Source organism: Chiloscyllium punctatum, chromosome 26 (genome assembly GCF_047496795.1).
Source record: "Chiloscyllium punctatum isolate Juve2018m chromosome 26, sChiPun1.3, whole genome shotgun sequence".
Lineage (NCBI taxonomy): Eukaryota > Metazoa > Chordata > Chondrichthyes > Orectolobiformes > Hemiscylliidae > Chiloscyllium > Chiloscyllium punctatum.
This window is the reverse complement of record NC_092764.1, coordinates 71,718,669-71,741,556: the sequence shown is the minus strand read 5'-3', so window position 1 is coordinate 71,741,556 and position 22,888 is coordinate 71,718,669. Positions and strand designations below refer to the sequence as shown.

The 22,888-nt window shown below is 40.8% G+C and overlaps 1 protein-coding gene across 2 annotated transcripts in view; it reads right to left on the bottom strand.

Annotated features, from left to right (window-relative positions):
• sf3b3 (splicing factor 3b, subunit 3) overlaps window positions 1–19,631 on the bottom strand; it is a 60,529-nt gene extending 40,898 nt beyond the window's left edge. For both annotated transcript variants that reach the window (XM_072547627.1, XM_072547628.1), the window contains exons 1-7: window positions 19,512–19,631; window positions 16,411–16,548; window positions 14,779–14,934; window positions 9,376–9,546; window positions 5,570–5,742; window positions 2,204–2,345; window positions 357–469 (exon numbers count right to left, since the gene is read on the bottom strand). In XM_072547627.1, coding sequence (XP_072403728.1) covers window positions 357–469; window positions 2,204–2,345; window positions 5,570–5,742; window positions 9,376–9,546; window positions 14,779–14,934; window positions 16,411–16,480 — 825 coding nt within the window. In that variant the 5' untranslated portion in view covers window positions 16,481–16,548; window positions 19,512–19,631. The remainder of the gene's footprint in view (window positions 1–356; window positions 470–2,203; window positions 2,346–5,569; window positions 5,743–9,375; window positions 9,547–14,778; window positions 14,935–16,410; window positions 16,549–19,511) is intronic.
• Window positions 19,632–22,888: the final 3,257 nt, after the last annotated feature.

The window sequence follows — 22,888 nt, the reverse complement described above, 5'->3', positions numbered from 1 at the left end:
CAAAATATGAAACATTTTCCCATTGAAGCAGATGCAAAAGAATCAATGCAATGTTTTCTGACCAGCAGTCCCCCTTGGTCCTTTGCCAAAAAATACCATCTGTCCATTAACCTCACCTACAGGTGGAAAAGCTTCGGGCACAAATGTCAAATTGAAGTGATTATTGTTCAGTAAGCTCAGAAATGCTCAACTCATCCTCAGAATATGAGAACCGTTACAGACAATACAAATTATTTTGGGATCATCAGCTCATTTTCAATATTTGAGTAAAATTGAAATATCGAAGTCTTAAGTAGGTGTTATATTTCTGCATATCGACGTACTGCAAGTTTACATTAAGCTCATAAACTTCTTACCCTCCTCCTGGGGATGGGGCATCGGATGTCTGGCTGGTCTCCAAAGTTTTTATAAGTGATATAGTTTTCGGAACAGATTAGTACACCACTCGGCCCATCTGAGCCTCCTGGAACTGAAGTAGAGAAAGATTTCAACTTCAATATTTCAAATCAAGGATAGAGTCATAGAGACATAGAGCATGGAAACAGACCATTCGGTCCAACCCGTCCATGCCGACCAGCTATCCCAACCCAATCTAATCCCACCTGCCAAGTCTGAAAAATAACCCTCCATTACCACCCTCTGTCTTCTACCTTTGAGCCAGTTTTGTATCCAAATGGCTAGTTTTCCCTGTATTCCATGAGATCTAACCTTGCTAATCAGTCTCCCATGGGGAACCCGAGTCCCCTTTTCCAATTTTAAAAATATGCATAAGGAGGTTTTGCTCTCTCAAGTTGCACCATTTATTTAAATAAAGAAATAAATTTAAGAGAAATGGACAAGAAATTAACATAGAAACATGGGAGAAATACACAGCAGCCCCTTTAGTATCCAAAAGGAAAGGTTAGCACATTGAACACTGACCATGGGTCAGAGTTGCTAAGTTACCTTGTCTGAAACACAATTTTTTATGAATGCCCTTATGCCATTAGGTCAAGCATTTCCTTATATTTTCCATTTTTAAATTGTGAAGTTGAATACAACTTTGAGCTGAACCATATTGTTCTCACTTTGAATTAACCTGTGAGTACTGATTAACACATGAAAACCTGGCAGCAAGGAGCAACTATCCCAAAATCTCAAAATAGTTGAAGACAAAAACAGTCTGTGATCTGCAATCGTTCAATTCTATTTCTGAACTTCAATTCCTAAAGATTTATACATCCCCATGACATTTCAGCGTGGCCAAGATACTGCTTTTTTATTAAACAACTGAGGGGATGGGGAGGCCACTATAGCACAATGATTAGCACTGTTGCCTCACAGCACCATTTCAATTCCAACCTCGGGTGACTGTCTGTGTGGAGTTTGCACATTCTCCCCGAGTCTGCATGGGTTTCCTCTGGGTATTCCGGTTTCCTCTCAGTCCAAAGACATGCAGGGTTGGCTATGCGAAATTGCCCTAGTGTCTAAGGATATGCAGGTTTGGTGGGTTAGTCACTGGTAATGTATGGTTACAGGAGTAGGATAGTTGGGGTGGGTCTGGTTGGAATGCTCTTCAGAGGGTTGGTGTGGACTCAATGGTCCGAATGCCCTGCTTCCACACTGAAGGGATTCCACAACAAGTAATGAATGACTTGCAAATGAATATGGAAATTTAATGTCAATGTTATAAGTGTTGAGGAGCGAAATGGGGAAATGTAGTGTTGCCACTGTTCAGGAACACTGTATCAACTGTTTAAATCTGAGAAGCGATAGCTTTGTGTCAATGCGATGGAAAAACATGACCTGCTGAACGCTCTGACTTTACCAGTTTCAGAAAGTATTCTGGAGTGATGGTTTTGTGTGTGAAGAAGTGTGCATCAGTTATTTTGACAATGTTTATTATTGACTTACCTCTGTTGTCCTATGACAATTTAAATTCCATAGCCTTGAGGAAATTAATGCTTTCCTTGTGGGTCGAATGGAGTTTATAAATATTTAATCTTATTGCCAAATTTTCCTTATTTTGCTTCCATACAAGAGCAAATGCACTATACATCAACATAAATACAGAAGCTAATTTTTCTGCCTGACTGCATCACAAAATAAAGGAGGTAATGAGAAGGAACAGGCAACTTTTGAGAGGAGTCATTGTAAACTAAAAACGTTTTAAAACCTAACTCCAGTCTGTATTTTACCAAGAGTGGACTTGTAAACCATATACCTGTAATTAGGAAGTTGCCATGCTCCTCCAGAGGTTCACTGTACTTTCTCACAACATGGTTCAGACCCAGATCCAACTCGTAGAATGTCAATGTCTGTTGAGTGTTAGCAGCTGCTTCACCAGTAGGATCACTGTCTGCCTCCTACAAATAGAAGGAAACGGTCAAGCATGAAATGGAGGCTCAAAGTAATGCTTAATTCACTTTTGATTTTCATAATCTTAATACTGAAGATACAAAGAATATTTTCTCATTGCAGCTATTAACCTACTGAAATCTGAACATTACTGGAATACTACCATTGAGGGAAGATATACTCGCCTCCTTTGTTGGAGAAAGATAGTGGCCATCGTTTACCTTTGCATGTACTTTAACAAGCTGAAATGCACACACAGACATTCTCCACCCTATGGTGGTTACTAGGCAGCTATCAGGAACGGACAAATCAAATTAGAAATGTTTTCAGCAATGACATCAACACGGGAGTCCTCAGTAAATGATTTTGTATCTGTGACCATCTTGAATTTCCTTAATGGCAAGGTTGGCAAAAAAAAACACTCATGTGACAAATGGTTAGTATCTTGAATGCATTGTCAGAGTGTCTGATGCAAACAGCTCATTGGATGTATTCAAAAGCTATCTACTTTCAACTAACAATTTAAAGTTGCTCATTTTCTGAATCAACAAGCGAGTTAAGACAATTAATGAGATGCTATCCTTTATTAAAAGAGAAACTGAACATAAAATAAAGAATATTACGCTTCAGTTATATACAGCATTTAAGGCTCATCATTATACAATTCAGATAATAAAAAAATTATGTTGGGTGACTTGGGGAACATTCTGCCTCAGATGATGGAGGTAGGGAGTGGCTACATTCCTTTGCCTAACAAGAATCTAAGGCTTTGGGATAGATGCAAGTGTGGAATTCAAACATACATAAAGTAGCCATGATCTTATTGAATGGCAGAGCAGGCTCAAGATACTGAATGTGTAGTGCCACAGGGAGAAGTTTGTAGTATTACAGGAGTGGAAAGAGAGAGAATGACAGCAAGTCCACAGCTCCTACAGAGATCTGGTGCTGACACAATGGGTTGAATGGCTTCCATCTATGCTGTATTAATTCTGCATCTGGTTATTTTTAATTTGCCTTCACCCTGTGTGCACAGTTGACCACAATATCCTACTTCATCATGCTGCTGGATGGGAGAACTTTGCTTGATTTCATTCTTATAAGTCATCAGTAGTCTTTTCCCACTCCATTGCCCCAACAGTGATCTGAAGATTCTTGTCCCTATCCAATTTCACATTCACAGGCGATAGGTGACAGCGCTTTTTAGAAGTAATTGATCTGGGACAAAACTACCAATTATTTAAACAAATATGCATTAGCCTTAACAGTGCAATAGTTGCCATTCTGCCCAGCTCTCTGTAGAGAAATCCAAACAGCCCCCCATCTCAATAAACTTGTAGTTTACATCCATTAAATGCCCATCCAATTTCCTTGTAAAATGGTCATCCCCACTTTCACCACACGCATAAGCAGTGAGTTGCTTAACCAGGACCCAGAGTGGGTTAGCAAGCACAAGGCTGAAGGGGAACAGGACTAGTTTATCAATGAAGATGAATCATAGAGTTTTAGCTTATAAATTCCAAATTATAGTTGCAGAAAATAGGAGGAAGGCTCAAAGCAACTTGGAATTGGCAAGTCTAGAAATAACAAAGACAGACGAAGGTTTCAATGGCAGATGAAATAATGTAAGGGCAGAGTCAAGCAATATATTGGACGGAAACAGGCAGTGTTGTTGATGGGGGCAAATGTGGATGGAAGCTCATCTTGAAGCCAATTTTGTTTCTAATGCTGTAAACAGACTGGTTTGACATTTTCCAGTTATCAGGTAAAGGGATTGAGTCAATTTCTAGAGAATAGTTTGTAGTTGGGACTGAAGACTTTAATTCAGAATTCTAATGCTTAATTGGAGTAATATTCTGCCATTCAGTTCTTAATGCCAAAACAAGTAGCCTGATTATTTTGAAGCACTATATGAATGCAAGCTCTTACACAATTTTATAATGTTTACAGTGGGAATAAAGAGCTAGTTTTCATGTATTCTTTAATGGGCTATGACCATTGTTGAAAAAACCCCAGCGTTGCTGTACCCCTAAACACCCTTGAACAGAATGGCTTGCTCGTATATTACAGATCAAAGCTGAGAGTTAATCACAGTGTTGTGGGTCTGAGGTCACACTCAGGACAGACCCGGTTAAGGATGGCAGATTTCCTTCACAAAAGGACCTTTGTAATTCACACGACTTATTCATTAAAACTGACCTTTTTATGGTTACCATTACTGAGATTAGTTGTCTTCAGATAAAAAAAAAACATGGTTTTGAAGTTACATTGCAATGGTTAATCAAAACAGTATTTTATTTCCATGTAACACAGCACTGTTGATCATCCTGCACAGAAACTGGACAGTGCCCCTGAAAACGTATTCAGCTTTGCTTTAAAATTTGCATTATTTGCCCTCCAGATAATTTAAGGCTGCAAAATCTTAGCTAAACACATTATATAAGTGCTGGCCGTAATTAATGAGAGTAAAAGGTAACAGTGGCCAGGAATCATTTTTTTTTACTTCTCATCGCATCATGCAGAGAACGTTTCACTGTTGTAGGAACATCTGACGCAGTAAATTCGGGCAAAATTACAATATACTCATCACAAACACCATAATCCATCAACAAGAACAGCTAGTATTTATACAGCAGCTTTGACAGAGAAATGTGTCAAGCAAGTGGAAAGCTCATGGACTGCTGAATCAGAGAAACAAAACTTTCCCCAAATATTTTTCGGAGAAGAGACATGATTCACATCATTTTATCAGCAGTAAAACCAAACTTTATCCTTTCCTCACTAGGCACCCCGACACAGGGCACAGCAGAGATCAATTAACTGCTATCAGGAGTAGAAACCTTGACCAAATGAGTATAGAGAGTTAAAGGTTTGGTTGAGAGTTAGAGGAAGCGGGTAATGTTAATTCAAGTAGAGTACTGACATAATCAGAGAGTTGGTGCTGTTGGAATCTGCTAATTGCATTAGATTAAAAACTACAAGCAATAGCTTCTTGAGCAAAAATACCTAATTTGATGCTGAAACAAACTATTAACCTTAGGTTCAATTTAAGTTTATTGTGAGATAGCTCAACCAGGACCATTCATTTGTGATAATGCCTCAGACTCTTGGTCCAAAGAACTCCAAAACAGTTTCACCACCTGACATTAGATGTTTCTAGTATATTTAAAGCTCATTTTAGAGTGTTACACTAGCTACTTCCAATAACACAAATGCTCCAAACCTAGGAATTTACCTCATAGTCCATCTCAAGACAAGCAAACATAGGATTTTCAAACCCCACGTCCACACCAACGACATGATACACCAACGTATTTGCTTTGTGCGCTTCTAAAGGGGAGGAGATGGTGAGGCGAGCAGCAGCATCCCTGTTCAGAATGTAGACCAACTTTTGCTTCTCAATAGCACCTGAAAGAAATCATGACAGATATGGCACCAGAGTGCACAATAGTTTAGATTAGATTAATTAGATTCCGTACAGTGTGGAAACAGACCCTTCGGCCCAACAATTCCACACCAACCCTCCGAAGAATAACCCACCCAAACCCATTTCCCTCTGACTAATGCACGTAACACATTATGGGCAACTTAGCATAGCTGATTCACCTGAGTTGCACATCTTTGGACTATGGGAGGAAACCGGAGCACCCAGAGGAAACCCATGTAGACGTGGAGAGACTCCACACAGACAGTCACCTAAGGCTGGAATCGAACCTGGGACCCTGGTGTTGTGAGGCAGCAGTGCTAACCACTGAGTCACCGTGCCACCCCAATATAATAGCTTCCCAAAGGGAAGGCTGAGCTACATGTACTGTATCTGTTCTATACCATTACACACTGTAGTCCATCTCATTAATCAAGCAATTGACTTGCAGTGGGTAGGTGAAATTTAATATTTTGTAAATAACGATGATTGCAAATAAAAGTTAGAGAGTCAATTAGCACAAATACTGGGTTACATTGGGCATAAGGGACAGTACAGCAGCAACTTAAGAGTAGTAACATGCGATGTAGAAGATGACACCTGTGGCGTCTGATGGTTTGGGAACAGTTGGGGTAAAGGAATGCAGATGTAGGTTTGAGGAAATGTCATACGCGAAATTTACGTACTATGAGCTGTGCGTATTTGTGACTGCTGCTCCACTATTTTGTCACTTGGTCAAATGTTCAACTGGATTTAAAGATTGTGTAAGCAAAATTGATGCTGACCCATCCTGGGATTCTCCCGTGTTCTCTGGCTATAGCAAGTCGAATTGGGGTAGTATTGGACAGGAGTGGCACTACTAGGATGGTGGTAGGTAGTTAGTTAATCAGGCAAGTTTGGAATGATGGTGTGAGAAAACTCACTAGATTTTGCACAGAGAAACTTTTCATGAAACTCAACAGAACTGATCATGTTAAGATTCAGTTTTACATATCCAATGCATGCGTAGAGACTGAAGGAAATGAATTAACCAGCATTAACATATTGTTCTGTGTTAAAAATAAGTCATTAATTCAATGTATATCAGGTCTTTATGTAACTTGCAACTGCCAATGATAAACCAACAAACATTTGAAAGATATGAGAAAGGGGATATTTGGAGTACACTAGCTGACTTGCTCATTACAATCATGTGACCTCTCCCTGTGTTGTATGTGCCTTTGTGTGAAAGTAATGAAAGCCATTAAACACACACCACTCTGAACAATGACCACTTTGCAGAACACCTCCATTTAGACCATAAGAATGAGGTGGAGTTCAGGAAGAGAAATCAGAGTTAACATTTTGGGTCTTTCTGGTGACACATTCTCTGAACTGATGGCAGCTAGGAAAATGTTGATTTACTTGCAGAAGATGGTGGAGGGTGGGTAAGGACTAAATGATAAGTTTGGGATGGAGCCCAAAAAGAGAGAAGACAGTTGAACAAAGGAGTGGATAATGATCTTGCTGAGAGAGTGAATGGCTGTTAATGGAGACTGTTGGTAGCTAACAACAGGTACTGTGTAATGGCAGACTATGTGATAAAAAGGCTGATGTGTGGGGGTGGGTCATGAGGACATAGGGAGAGCTCAGGCCCTAAAATTGAGCTCAATATCAAGTCTGGAGAGCTGCAGGGTCCCCAAGCATAAAATGAGGTGTCTTTCTTCAGTTTGTGCTGAATTTTGCTAGAACGCTGCAACAAGCCTGACAGAGGTGTTGGCAAGTGAGAGGGTGGTATGCTAAAGTGACAGGCAACTGGAAGTTCATGGTTTTATTTTTGCAGGCTGAACATCGACGCTCTGTGAAAGTCTCCCAGTCTCTGCTTCATTCCCCCAACGTAGAGGAGACCACATTGTGATCAGCCAATGCAGTATACTAGACTGTGTGAAGTGCAGGTAAAGTGCTGCTTCACCTGGAAAGTGTGTTTGGGCCCTTGGATGCTGAAGAGGGAGGAGGCAAATGAGCAAGTGCTACACATGTGGCAGGTACAGGAGAAGGTGCCACGGGGCTGTGAGAGGTGGTGTTGGGAGTGAAAGAAGCATGGACCAGGGCGTCCTGGAGGTGGCATCTTGCTGGATGCGGATGCTGGTGGGATGGTAGGTAAGGACAAGGGAAACCCTGTTGCTGTTGTTCCAACGAGGTGAACTTCGACAAGGGAGCCTCTGAAACGTCCACATTCTTCCTCAACCGAAGACTCCCCAACACCGTTTTTGTCAAGGTCTTCAACTGGGTCTGACACATTTCTCGTACTTCAGCACTCACCTCGTCTTCTCTCCTGCAACAGTGATAGGATTCCCCTTGTCCTTACCTACCAACCAACCAACCAGCCAGCCACCATTTCCACACAGATAAGAAGACCGAGTTTCCAGTTGCCTGCCACTTTAACACTCCACCCTATTCCCTGGCCAACATCTCTATCTCAAGCTTGCTACAGTGTTTCAGCAAGGCCCAGTGCAAGGTGGAACAACACCTCATTTTCCGTTTGGGGATCCTGCAACACTTCAACCTGAATATTGAATTCAATAATTTTAGGGGCTGAACTCTCCCATGCCCTAGCAGTGTGCTCCCTCCCTATTCCATCCACCTCTGCCAACCTGCTGCAGTGTTCCAGCATACCTTAATGCAAGCACAGTAAAGAATCTATTTGCTTCCCCAAAGACATGATGGATACATACACATCTGGAACAGTTTTAAGCCACATCTGCTACAAGCTGTGGGTATCTGTTCGGCACCATTAGTCATCTCATCAAGGATTATTGATGGTGTCTTCAATGTCCCCAAATTTATCAAGAGAAGGGAAGAGAAATTGATCAGGATCAGGGAGGTGAACAAAAATTATCTCGGCTTCCCAAGTCTGATTGCTGCACCTTGCTGCAAAGGGCTCATGTGCAGTGACAGTGCAACTACTTCAAAGCCTGGAGACCTGGCTCAAATCCCACCTGCTCCAGAATCATAGAGATGAGCTTCGGAGGCGAAGGGGTGATCTTCTGGAAGTTTATAAAATCATGAGGGGCATAGAAAGGGTAAACAAAATATTTTCCCTGGGGTGGGGGAGTCCAGAATTAGAGGGCAAAGCTTTAGGGTGAGAGGAGAAAGACATAAAAAGGGAACTAAGGGGCAACCTTTTCACAAAGAGGGTGATGTGTGTATGGATTGAGCTGCCAGAGGAAGTGGAGGAGGCTGGTACAATTGCAGCAGTTAAAAGGCATCTGGATGGGTACATGAATAGGAAGGGTTTAGAGGGATATGGGACAAGTGCTGGCAAATGGGACTAGATTAGGTTAGGATATCTGGTCAGCATGGACGAGTTGGACTGAATGGTCCGTTTCCGTGTTGGTGTATAATAACGTCTCTGAGCAGGTCGATTAGAAAATATAGATATCTTTGGTCAATTAAACAGATTGCTGTTCACATTTAACTCATTTATCCAAGGGTCTCGACAGATATGGGATTTAAGAGAGTTAATTAGGAGCTTAAAAAATAGATGAGTCATAATCTAACTTAAGGGTGAATAAGCCTCGAGTCAGTGAATGTGTGCTCCTTTTCTTCTGTAAAATTATATTTACACTACTACTCACCGATCATAACAGCACGACCTTTTGGGTCAACTGCCAGGTACTGTCCAGGTACAATACGCCGACATCCGCTCTTCCCAAAGGTTTCCTGATGGACCTTATCAAAAATATTCTTGGATGGTTGATACTCCAGGATAACAATCCTACCAGAGTCACTACCCACTACTATGTAATCTGTGGAGAGAGAGAGAAAAAAAAAATCAACAATTGCTTGGTGAGTTTAAGCAGATAAACTGAAATGATTAATTGAGAGAAATTTACATTGCAGTTATAGAATCCCTAGAGTGCAGAAAGAGGCCATTCATCCCATCAAGTCTGCACCAATCCTCCAAACAGCATTCCACCCAGACATAGCCCCCCACTCTAACCTTGTAACCCCACATTTACCAAGACTAAGCGCCTGAACCTGCATTTCCCTGGACACTTGTTACCCAAGGAGATTTGATCCTTCCATAAGGCGTACTGGTAATGCTACAGGACTGGCAATCCAGAGAGTTGGACTCTTGTACAATACTTCAAAATCCCATTGCAACAGCTTCAGAACACAAGTTCTATTATAATAATCTCTTTTTAAAAAAGAAATCACTGAAAAGTGGCCCCAAAGCTTTCGGATAAAAGACAAATTGATTCAGGAAAGGAAACAGATTTGACCAGAAAAATAATAAAAATAGGGAGATGATAAACTTTTGAGGGCATTATCAGGCATTTACAAGTGTAATGTTAAAAGATTAAATTGCACTGTCTCTCAGGACCTTCATGTGACATTTCTCAAAAGAAGCTGAACATTCTGGAAGTGGATTGGGGGCAACATTCTGTCTCACAGACAGCATGCAGGAATTTGGATGACTATCCATTGTAATCCACACTTAATTTAGGCAGCCATTTACGACTACTCTACTATGACCAAATTAATTTCTCATTCAGTCCCTTCCATTCAGAAATGCTTTCATAGCCACCCACCAGCCAATCAAATTCATTTGCGTGATCATCCCCAATACTGAAGCATATCACACCAGCATGACCTTGGGGAATCAGTGAGTCAGGAAATCGTTTGCATAATGATTCCCCTCGATTAGAGCATTTACATTATCTCCAAGGCTGACCTCATCTTTGCATTGTACCTGGGGTAACATGGGGTTATGAGGGCAGGGAGGGCTGTGTAAAGGGCATGTGTTTTCTATGTTTGGGGCCTGACTCCACTTTGCACACCTGCAAGGAGTGTCAAAAGTGGGTCACTGAGCTTGCACAGGCTTTAATAAACTTTAACTGTTTGCAGAAGTTGGTGTGTGAGAGAAACCTCAGGAAAAAGAACCTAATACAAGTACAGGTAGACAATCCTTTAACCGAAAAGCTCCAAAGCCCGAAGGTTTTTTCGTGAAGTTTTTTCTCATTAACAAAGTTGTTTAGCATGCAAACAGTTAACTCAAGTTGATACCCATTCCATGCGTGTCATTCAGATACAACGTGTGGGAGCGTGGCCTAGCACTGGCAGGCCTCAATTTTCTCTCAAGGCACATTTTACTGAGCGAGTCTGCTCCCCCAGTAAGATTTTTTTTTAAATTTCACCAAACTGTTACTTTTTCTGAAATTCAAAAAATTGTGAATTCCAAAAACCAGCTGATCCTGAGCATTTCAGATAAAGGATTGTGCACCTGAAAATGTCAAGACATACTGCAAGAGTTTCTTCAAACATCTAAAAAGAAAGAAACCAAAGTGAACACAGGCCTGTTAAGAGACAGGGCTGTGGAAACATTAATGGCAGGAGTTGAATCAATACTTTGCAATCTTCAGAGTAGAAGACATTAAGAGCATTCCAAAATTACTAAATAATCAAGGGGCAGAAGGAGGAATTAAACATAATCACTAGCACTACAGAAAAATGGGATAGACTGTAATGTTCCCTGGACCTGATGGAATGAATACAAGGATGATAATGGGTGCGCTAGTAGTCATCTTCCAGGAATCCTCAGTTTCTGGAAAAGTATCAAAAGATTGGAAAAAAGCCAAAAGGGGAAAAAACAAGAAACAGGCAACTATAGGAAATTATCATATGTTAGGAGGAAAACTTCACCGTCAATTATAAAGGATGCAATAATGAAGCATTTAGAAATGCACAAAAATCAAGCAATGTCTCTATGGCTTCATGCATGAAGGGGAAATTACACCTGAAAAAATTTACTAGAATTCTTTGAGGAGGCAAGCAGGATAAATAAAAGGAGAAGCAGTGGATGTAATACTTTCGGATTTGATAAGGTACCACATGTTAGGCTACTCAATAAAACAAGATGTCATGACTTTGGGAGGTGGTATAGCAGCATGGATAGAGGATTGGCTAACTAAGAGTCCGCAGAGGGATATAAACAGATGAAGTAAAATGCCCAAAACTGTTCAAGAGTATTCCAGTTGTGGTCTGACTAAGAGTCTTGTATAGTTTTAGCAAAACCTCCTTATTTTTATCATCCATTGAAATAAAGGCCAACATTCCATTTGCCTTCTCTATTAATCGCCGCACTTGGATGCAAGCATTTTGTTCAGACTCCAAAATCCCTCTTTTCTGTAGTTTTCTGCCGTCTTTCTCCATTTAGATATTCAGTTCCTTTACTCTTTCTGCTTCCTCCTATAGCTTTCCACAAAAAAAATCCATCTGCCACATTTTTGACCACTTAAGCTATCTATAACCTCTCTGCAGACTGTCCTCCTCATCACCTTTCCACCTAATTTTGTCATCTACAAAGTTAGCTATAGCTCATTCACTTTGGTCATCTATGTATTAACATATAAATAACTGCCCATCACTGAGCCCTGTGACTCTTGTCTTCTATTCATTGAGACAAATTTTTATCTAGCCTAACATATACTCCCAACACTATATACATAATATCTTATAGAACCTTTTGGAAATGCAAATATATTACAACCACTGATAGCCCTTTATCTGACCGATATGTTACCTCCTCAAAAAACTGTAATAAATGCTTCAAGCATGATTTCCCCTTCAAGAAGGCATATTGACTCTACTTTATTATCTAGATCTAAGAACTGAGTTTACAATATTTATAACAGACAACTTTTTCCCAATAACAGATATCTCCCTCACTTTTTTAATAAAAGGTGATACATTGCTGTTTTCCAATCCTTTGGAACGTTCCCAGAATCTGAAGATTCTTGCAAGTTGACTTATTGATGCAGCCCAGCAGGTTCAGGGGACTTATCAATCTTTTGTTGCATTCATTTCCTTTTACTCTACTATTTGTTATTGTGTACATTTCCACATCCACCCTGTCCCACCCCACCCTTTATCTCCTTGAATTTCAGTATTTTTCGAATGCCAGTGTCTTCTTCTATGAAGATTAATAAAGCAGTTATTCAACTCTTCTGCCATTGCCTGGTTCCCTATTATTCCCCGGCCTCATTCTCTAAGGGGCCCATGTCCACTGATACCTCTCTCTTCCTTTTTATATCTAAAAAAGTTCTTACTGCCTGTTTTATATTACTTGAACATTTGCCCTCAGTTCATTTTCTCCCTTTTTTGCTTTGGTTCATCTTTTGTTGGCCTTTAAAACTTTCCCAATCCTGAGGTTTAGCACTAAACTTTGTCCCAGTGATAGTTCTTCCTTTCAGTTTGACATTATCCCTAACTTGTCTGTTTAACCACATCCCTGAATCGTCCTTTCTCAAATGGGCTCTCTCTTTGCTGTGAGTCAGGATTTTAAAAAGAGTGTCAGCCATTGTTCAAACATCTTTTTTGCATAACTCAATTTGCAGTCCACTTCAGCCAACTCTGCACTCATTCCAATATAATTTCCCTTTGCATCTGACCCAAGTCTCTCACCCTGAATGCTACATGCTGCCATGTTAGGTCATTGTTCTCTCAGGTACCTCGTTATGTGTTCAATTAAGTTTGATTCCTGGTTGAATCCAAAACATACTGTACTTGGAAACTATCCCAAATGCATATTATGAATTCTTATGAGTGGCTAACTCTGCCAATTTGTTTTCCTAATCTATATGAAGTTTAAGGTGACCTATGATTAATGCACTGCCTTTGTTAAAAATGCCCTCTCAATGGCCGTATTCTTTGTCCTACAGAACAGCCACCGGGGGGCCTTCAAGACAACTTCCACCTGTGTCTTCTGTGATTCATCCTTATGTTATTTCTTACTTCCACTCATATGGATTCTACATATGTGATCCAAATTAAAGTTCCTGGTAACATACTAATTCCATTTCATACTAACAAAGTCACACCATCACACTTCCCTTATTGTCTACACTTTCAAATGTCACATACTCTTGAATGTTCAGTTTTCTAAACGCTCCTATTGTAATCTGAATCTGAATGCAGGAAACTAATGAGCAGGATATTCAGAATGGCTGCTGAAATGCTAAAACCAATCTAAATAAGGACAAGGTTATATATTAAAACTCACCAAGAGAAAGACTAACAATATCATGTACCTGTCATGAAATGATTCTGGACTGTAACATGATTACAGTGTTTTGAATAATGGACATGATTTGGAGATGCTGGAGTTGGACTGGGGTGTACAAATTAAGAAATCATACAACACCAGGTTGTAATCCAACAGGTTTATTTGGAAGCACTAGCGTTCAGAGCGCCGCTCCTCCATCAGGTCTCCACAATCAGCTATCAATTTTATTGCCGAGTAATTAATTGATTGAAATAATTGGGAGCCTGGTGCACAGCTTGTAGTTGAATTTCCATAAGCCACACCCACGATAATGATTTGCTATCACAGATCAAGTTTTCATGCACACTCAAAGAGGATATCAACCATGATCACAATGAATGGTGGGTCAGGCACGAAAAACTGAATGGCCCAATCCGCTCCTATTTTCTATGTTTCTATCAAAAATGCCTTTTGTTTGTGTAATTGTAAATGCACGAAGCCAGAATCAACACCTAATTGCTGATTTTGGTCAACCACAATCTGTGGACACAGTCCTGCACATAACACTCTCAATTCACAAAACACACATGACAAAAATTCAGTTTAGCCATAAACTACACAAGAGCAACAGAAATCTAATTCCAAGCCCTGAACCAGAACAGAATTAACTGACACCAATCAGATCACGCACATGAACTCCACCAGTCTGGGATTAGGAATAATATCTTAACAAGTGTTCTTGCTCCTAATGTAGGAAAAGCATTTGCCAAAGACGACCAAATCAAGTGGAGATGTGATGCTGTTCATGGATAAACAGCCTCCTGCCATATGCTGTCGAGGACTGCATGTAACAAATAGCCACGTGGGGAGGCACAAAGGGCCACATTTGTTGGGATAAATACCCTAGGGCAGTTTTGATATTTGGGTGGATTGTGTCATTTTAATTTGCTGAAATACCTAACATAGCTGGACCCACATTTATAAAGATTCTTACCTTTGGTGCCTCCAGTTAAACGGAAGGCCATCAAAGAACGAATTATCCCAAAGGCCTCCACCGTCAGCAACGTATGTACTTTTCCAGTATTTGCATCTGGACGGAGCAACTCCAAGATCTTTCCCCTAGACACAACAATCTCTTGCATTTTGGTGCCTATAGTAAATGCGTAAACATCAAATCAGAAGGACATTTAAAAACCCAATGACTTTGCCCTTTCCATGAAATTGTTACAGGTTTGTAAGTAGCAACAATTTTAAACAACAATTCATGGCACTGGAAATCATATTTATTTTACATTAAATATAAAAAAAATACAGGCAAAGAGTTTATGCTAATTCTCTGCAAATCAACTGGAATAGAGCATCCTATTATGGGTTGCACATTTTAGGGAGGTCTACTAGTACTGCTGTTGCTGCTTCAAATTTGCTTTTGCTTGCTTTGAGAAGCCTCATCGACTTCCTGTTTTCAGAGTGATCAGGATGCCCTGGTCTTGTGCCTTTTTTAGGCCCAAAAGCCAAGTGCCTACCATAGCTCACCATTAGCCAAGAAAATAGTACCGAGAAAATAGACAAGTATTTGAAGAAGAAAACTTTGCATGACTTCTGGAAAAGGACAAGTCACGTGGAACTTATCACAAGGCTTTATCAAAAGACAAACAGACCAAACAGCTTACTTTTCTAGATTCTGGTCACCATGCAAAGAGTGATAATTTTACATCTCAAACAGTAATTTGTGGTTTTAGCTCCCCTTCCTTTGAGATACTCTGGCTTGTGTACTTCTACCACCAGAGATGCAGAGAAAAGATTGCAAACTATCTTTTTCTGAGAACATGGGGAGAAAAGTCTTTTACAAGAAAAAAAGTTTATCAAGCATTTCCTTTAAATTCTAAAATGGATACCGGGTAAATAGGATCTGAGTCATCAGTCTGAAGTTATTCCAAATTATTTAGCAAGCATTAAGTGTCAACATCTGCTAAGAACATGCTACATGGATTTGCTTGATGCACAGGTCCAATATATACAATAGCCAATAAGAACAATTGTCTTTCAAAAATCTCTAATCTAGCAGACAGACTCAACCAGGACATCTTAAAGTGATAGGAGTCAGCTTCAGCTCAGTGGTCTTATTTCTCTTCATGTCAGATTCAAGATCCACTCAGTATTTAAGTACATAAACGAGATTAGCATTTTGGGGAGATTGAGGAAATGCTGAAACTGCTTTGTTTTGGACAAGATATTAAACGATGGCCCCATCTGATTTCTCACCCTACATCACTAAAACAACTGACTAATTATTGTCACACTATTCATGCAAACTTGTTGTATGCCGATTTCCTACAACTGTGTAAACTGCAGGACTACAAGAGACGTTTGTGACAGATTTCCTAATGCCAGTCTACTGGGACAGATTGACCTAACTAACTGGGAGAAGGGTCAGCTCATAGGGCTTGCCACAGCCTACTGACCCTTGAAGAGAAATGGTTAAGTCTAGTACGTAGAGGAGAAAACAGAAGAAGATTGACAGGAAACATAGCACTATGAAATTCCGAATGGACTTTAGTTTCAGAAAGTTAAGTGAAACAATTAACACCAGAAGCCAAATGAAAATGTGCCAACTGCAGGTCCTCACCTGAAAAGTTTCCATGAATGGCATGTGATATGCCAGTTGCTCTCTGGAGAGTCAGGTTATACAAAAACATGATTGCATTAGTTCTGTAATCTCAGAGTATAAAATGTCACGTCCAACTTCTAGGATTAAAAAGATTGGCTGCAGAGATAAAAAGAAAAAAAAACCAAGTGATCACCTGTGTAAATTCTGAAGTTCATAAAATCAACTGAAACTTAACAAGACAGAAACAAAAGGCAACTGAGATATCTGAGCGAGACTTCTTTTAAAATTTTGTCTTCATTCCAAATCCACACTTATTGATCAGCCAATATATATTTTTGCAACTAACTGCAAGACTATAGTTTGGCTCTCACACCGTAACTTCAAGCGATAGCAAACCGACTATCGTGAACACATTCATGTTTAAAAAGAAACTGTCACATTAATTCCCTGTTTGGGAACAACTTTCATCCATGAAAATACCACCCTAAAATATACTAAGAAAACGTTAAAGAGATAAAATAAGCCATCACCACAAAAATATAGGATGAACACAGAAATTCAGAGCACAGCTATAGTGCTGCACCTGTGCAAAATTGGCTGACCCTAACTACAGCGGTAAACAAGGTGTAATGGCCAATCATGGTTGTCCTGGGTATGAACAGGAAAATACACCTGTCTTCACACTACCACTTCTTATTTAAAATCATCCCTACTTGAAAAAAGGTCAGGTGACAGAAACAGTAGGACAATGCAACATGTTGACTCCCTCAAAAGCACATGTGACGAATGGCCACCTGAGTGGAGAATAGGCATGGAGCAACATACAAACATGAAACAAGTTCAGGCAAGATTTGTAAATGTCAATGGGAGAGTTTGGGTTAGGAGACCGACTTGAATTACCAGTCTTACATTTGTTTATAGACCGACACTCCACAAATAAACAGATTCTGTACACCACATATCCAACTCCACCATAAGGCCAGGACAAATATGCAACAAAGACAAAACCAAACATATACTTGAACAAAAAGCCAAGAATTCTAGTTATCAAACTAAACTCTCAAGAAAATAATTGTAGCTGCATGTCAGTCATGTCAGCAAAACTCACTGTTCTGCAGATTCCAAACCTCTTTCAACATAAACAGGCCTGCCATTAAAGCCTGCTTCAAAAAAGCACTACTAAGAAACACACCGTCTCTCCTTTGTGGATGCCTATCGGAACTCAAAAATCCAAATGTTTCAACAAAATTGTTCTTGTGGTTATGTATAAAAAGTTTAATTGCACATACAAAGAGAAAAGCTACTAGCTATATTATATCCTGTGGAAAATCAGATGTCTTTAATCATTGTTACTGCAATTTTAATTAAATCTGCACAAAGTGAACAGTTGTGAGAATTTAAGGTTAACACAACGCAAGCACATATCTCACGGTCTAAATGCAATGCGCACAAGGTCTAAAATATTATGTTAACACAATTACAGAAATCAAAGGGAAATCTGCATTTGATCCTAAATTTCCATTTATCTGTCTACAAATTTATTACAGCCCATAACTAATCTGCATTATAAAGGTCTCACATTGCACAAAACACAAATTCTGCCAAGTCTTCAACAGATCCAATGTTTTATTCTAACCTTCAAGTAGCAATACTGATGACAAAAAGATCATATATTTTATTTGAAGATTGCTTTATTTTAGTACTTGGCATGGTTCCCTTCAAGTTTAGTAAAATAAGAGCTTGAATTAAAATATAGAATTCAGATGTGGCTTGATGGGGAGACAGGAAGCTCATGTTTCTGCTCGATGGACAATCTAGAACACAAAGTCAGTCTCAGAATGAAGAGAAATTACTTCACTGAGGGCTAAGGATCTTTAGAAATCTTTGTTCTAGAACTTGGATGCCAAGATGCTGAGTGTATCCAAAAGATCAATAGACTTTTGGGTATGAGGAGAATTAAGGGACATGGAGATAGTGTGGTGGGGGTCAGTTGTTAAATCATACACAATGAATAGCAGAGCTGGCGTGAAGGGTCCAAAGGCCTGCTAATTTCCCTATTCATATTCTTATACAAATTCTACTTTATGTTAAATTCAAGGAACCTGACTTTGGAGCTAGCTCAGCATCCATAATGCTGATCTCAAGCACCCTGACTCCAATAGCAGATTTATCAATCAGAACTTTTTTCTGGCAAAAATCTCCAAATCCAAACCGAAAGAACTTGGATACATAGACAACTTAAACCTGGTCATCCTCTGTTCCCCAGGATCAGCCAGAGTCCAAGGATTGTTAGCAAGGGCTGACTGTTCTTCCTATCAACCCATCTTATTGGGATAGGTACATGGATGGGTGCTTAAGCTAGGACAAATGTTCGGCACAACATCGTGGGCCGAAGGGCCTGTTCTGTGCTGGATTGTTCTATGTTCAATCAGCTGAACAGTGGATATAGAAAAAAGGGGATTAACATATGAAGTCAGAGCCATCCTTCTCCAATTTAAGGGGATTAATTGAGGAAGGGGTCAGATGCAAAAGGATTCATTTTATGGCGATATCAAAGATGCACATCTGACAGATTATGGCTCACAATGGGCACCGGGTTGGCAAAAGCCACTTCCTACCATTTCACAAATCCACATGCTCCAACTTTCTTCAGCGATAAGGATGCTCAGCACAAACAGTAGATAATGGGTGAAGCCCATACATTACATGACGTTTCACAGTAAACTGAGGATGCAATTCCACTCATATTTTAGAGTCTAATTGTGCTCGGGCAGGTTTTGCTACAGTTCCAACTCTGGTTACAGATTTAACACAGCTAGCTGGGTAGCGCATGCGCATGGCAGGAGCCAATTTAAGAGAATACGTTTTAAAAAGAAATTGCCGCCACGAACGCCAAACTGTAGCTGCTGCTTCAAGTTTACTTTCCCCCTCTTTCGGGAGGCCTCGCCAACTTCCCGCCTTCGTGAAGCGAGCAGGATGCCGAGAACCCGCGCCTTTTTTAGGCCCAAAAGCCAGCCTGACCTCCGTGGCTCAACAAACGGCCGCGAAAAACCATCGATCGGCAATATTGAAATAATCAGCACTGCCCGAGCTCTCGGAGTCAGGAAAATCCGCGGTACCTGCTATGGGACACAGGATGCCGCCGATATCGCCTCAGATTATACGCTCCATCCTCTTCGACATTACCGACCCTACAGCTCCCAGCTAGGGGTCCTTGCTGCCTGAATAGGTGGCCAGCCTGGGGGCCTGTGCCTAGGTGCGCATGTCCAGTGTGTTGAGGGAAAAGAATCCGACACTTGACATCCAACTTTAAAATATATATATTTTTTATGTATGTATTTAATAACTACTTTCACAAATACAATTACAAGACAGATTGATGAATAACATATTTTCAGGCACCCGGTTAGACAGTGCCCCAGAGCCCTAAATTGCTTACTCTACAACAGAGATAAAATAGATAATAGATAATAGGTGCAGGAGTAGGCCATTCAGCCCTTTGAGCCTGCACCGCCATTCAATATGTTCATGGCTGATCATTCCTAATCAGTATCCTGTTCCAGCCTTATCTCCATAACCCTTGACTCCACTATCTTTAAGAGCTCGATCCAACTCTTTCTTAAATGAATCCAGAGACTGGGCCTCCACTGCCCTCTGGGGCAGAGCATTCCACACAGCCACCACTCTCTGGGTGAAGAAGTTTCTCCTCATTTCTGTCCTAAATGGTCTACCCCGTATTTTTAAGCTGTGTCCTCTGGTTCGGCACTCACCCATCAGCGGATACATGTTTCCTGCTACCAGAGTGTCCAATCCTTACATAATCTTATACGTCTCAATCAGATCCCCTCTCAGTCTTCTAAACTCAAGGGTATACAAGCCCAGTCGCTTCAGTCTTTCAGTTTAAGGTAATCCCGCCATTCCAGGAATTGACCTCGTGAACCTACGTTGCACTCCCTCAATAGCCAGAATGTCTTTCCTCAAATTTGGAGACCAGAACTGCACACAGTACTCCAGGTGTGGTCTCACCAGGGCCCTGTACATCTGCAGAAGCACCTCTTTGCTTCTATACTCAATCCCTCTTGTTATGAAGGCCAGCATGCTATTAGCCTTCTTCACTACCTGCTGTACCTGCATGCTTGCCTTCATTGACTAGTGTACAAGAAACCCAGATCTCTCTGTACTGCCCCTTTACCTAAATTGATTCCATTTAGGTAGTAATCTGCCTTCCTGTTCTTGCCACCAAGTGGATAACCAGACATTTATCCACATTAAACTGCATCTGTCATGCATCTGCCCACTCACCTAACTTGTCCAGGTCACCCTGTAATCTCCTAACATCCTCATCATATTTCACCCTGTCACCCAGCTTTGTATCATCAGCAAATTTGCTCATGTTACTGATGATACCATCTTCTATATGATTAACATATATCGTAAAAAGCCGCGGTCCCAGCACGGATCCCTGTGGTACCCCACTGGTCACTGCCTGCCATTCCGAAATGGAGCCGTTTAGCACTACCCTTTGTTTCCTATCAGCCAATCAATTTTCAATCCAATCTAGTACTTTGCCCCCAATTCCATGCGCCCTAATTTTACTCACTAACCTCCTGTGTGGGACTTTATCAAAAGCTTTCTGAAAGTTCAGGTATACTACATCTACTGGATCTCCCTCGTCCATCTTCAGAGTTACATCCTCAAAAAATTCAAGAAGATTAGTCAAGCATGATTTCCCCTTCATAAATCCATGCTCACTCTGTCCTATCCTGTTACTACTATCCAGATGTGCCGTAATTTCATCCTTTATAATAGACTCCAGCATCTTTCCCACCACTGAGGTCAGATTAACTGGTCTATAATTTCCTACTTTCTCTCTCCCACCTTTCTTGAAAAGTGGTATAATATTAGCCACCCTCCAATCCTCAGGAACTGACCCCGAATCTATCGAACTCTGGAAAACAGTCACCAACGCATCCACGATTTCCCGAGCCACCTCCTTCAATACCCTGGGATGTAGACCATCAGGCCCCGGAGACTTATCAGCTTTCAGACCTAACAGTCTCTCCAACACCAAATCCTGGCAAATATAAATTCCATTAAGTTCAGGTCCTTCAGCCACTGTTACCTCAGGGAGATTGCTTGTGTCTTCTCCAGTGAACACAGATCTGAAGTACCCATTTAATTCTTCTGCCATTTCTTTGTTCCCCATAATATATTCCCCTGTTTTTGTCTTCAAGGGCCCAATTTTAGTCCTAACTATTTTTTTGCCTTGCACATACCTAAAAAAACTTTTACTATCCTCCTTTATATTATTGGCCAGTTTACCTTCGTACCTCATTTTCCCTCTGCCTATTTCCTTCTTAGTAATCCTCTTTTGCTTTTTAAAAGCTTCCCAATCCTCAGTTTTCCCATTTATCTTTGCTATGTTATACTTTTTCTCATTTAACTTCATATGTTTCTTAACTTCCCTCGTCAGCCATGGCCACCCATGCCTCCTCCTGGGATCTTTCTTCCTTTTAGGAATGAACTGATCCTGCAACTTCTGCATTATACACAGAAATATCTGCCATTGTTCCTCTACAGTCATCCCTGCTAAGGTATTGCACCATTGAACTTTGGCCAGCTCCTCCCTCATTCCTGAAGAAGGGCTTATGCTCGAAACGTCGATTCTCCTGTTCCTTGGATGCTGCCTGACCTGCTGCACTTTTCCAGCAACACATTTTCAGCTCTGATCTCCAGCATCTGCAGTCCTCACTTTCTCCTCCCTCATAGCTCCATAGTTCCCTTTATTCAACAGAAGTACTGTCACTTCCCTCTCAAATTGCAGATTGAAGCTTAATGTATTTTGGTCACTACTTCCCAATGGATCCTTCACTTCGAGGTCTCTGACCAATTCTGGTTCGTTACACAATACCAGGTCCAGAATTGCATTCTCCCTGGTCGGCTCCAGCACCAGCTGCTCTAAGAATCCATCTCTGAGGCACTCCACAAAGTCTCTTTCTTGAGGTCCAATACCATCCTGATTCTCCCAGTCTACCTGCATGTTAAAATCCCCCATAACAACTGTAGTGACATCTTTGCGACAGGCCAATTTCAGCTCCTGATTCAACTTACATCCGACATCCAGACTACTGTTTGGGGGCCTGTAGATGACTCCCAAGAGGGTCTTTTTACCCTTAGTATTTCGCAGCTCTATCCACACTGACTCTACATCCCCTGACTCTAGGTCCCCCCACGCAAGGGACTGAATATCCTCCCTTACCAACAAGGCCACCCCACCCCCTCTGCCCGTCAGTCTATCCTTACAATAGCACATGTAGCCTTGAATATTCATTTCCCAGGCCCTGTCCACTTGAAGCCACGTCTCAGTTATCCCCACAATATCGTATCTGCCAATTTCCAAAAGAGCCTCAAGCTCATCCATCTTATGTCTAATGCTTCGTGCATTCATGTATAGTATTTATAATTTGTTACTGCCCTCACCCTTCCCATCAACCCT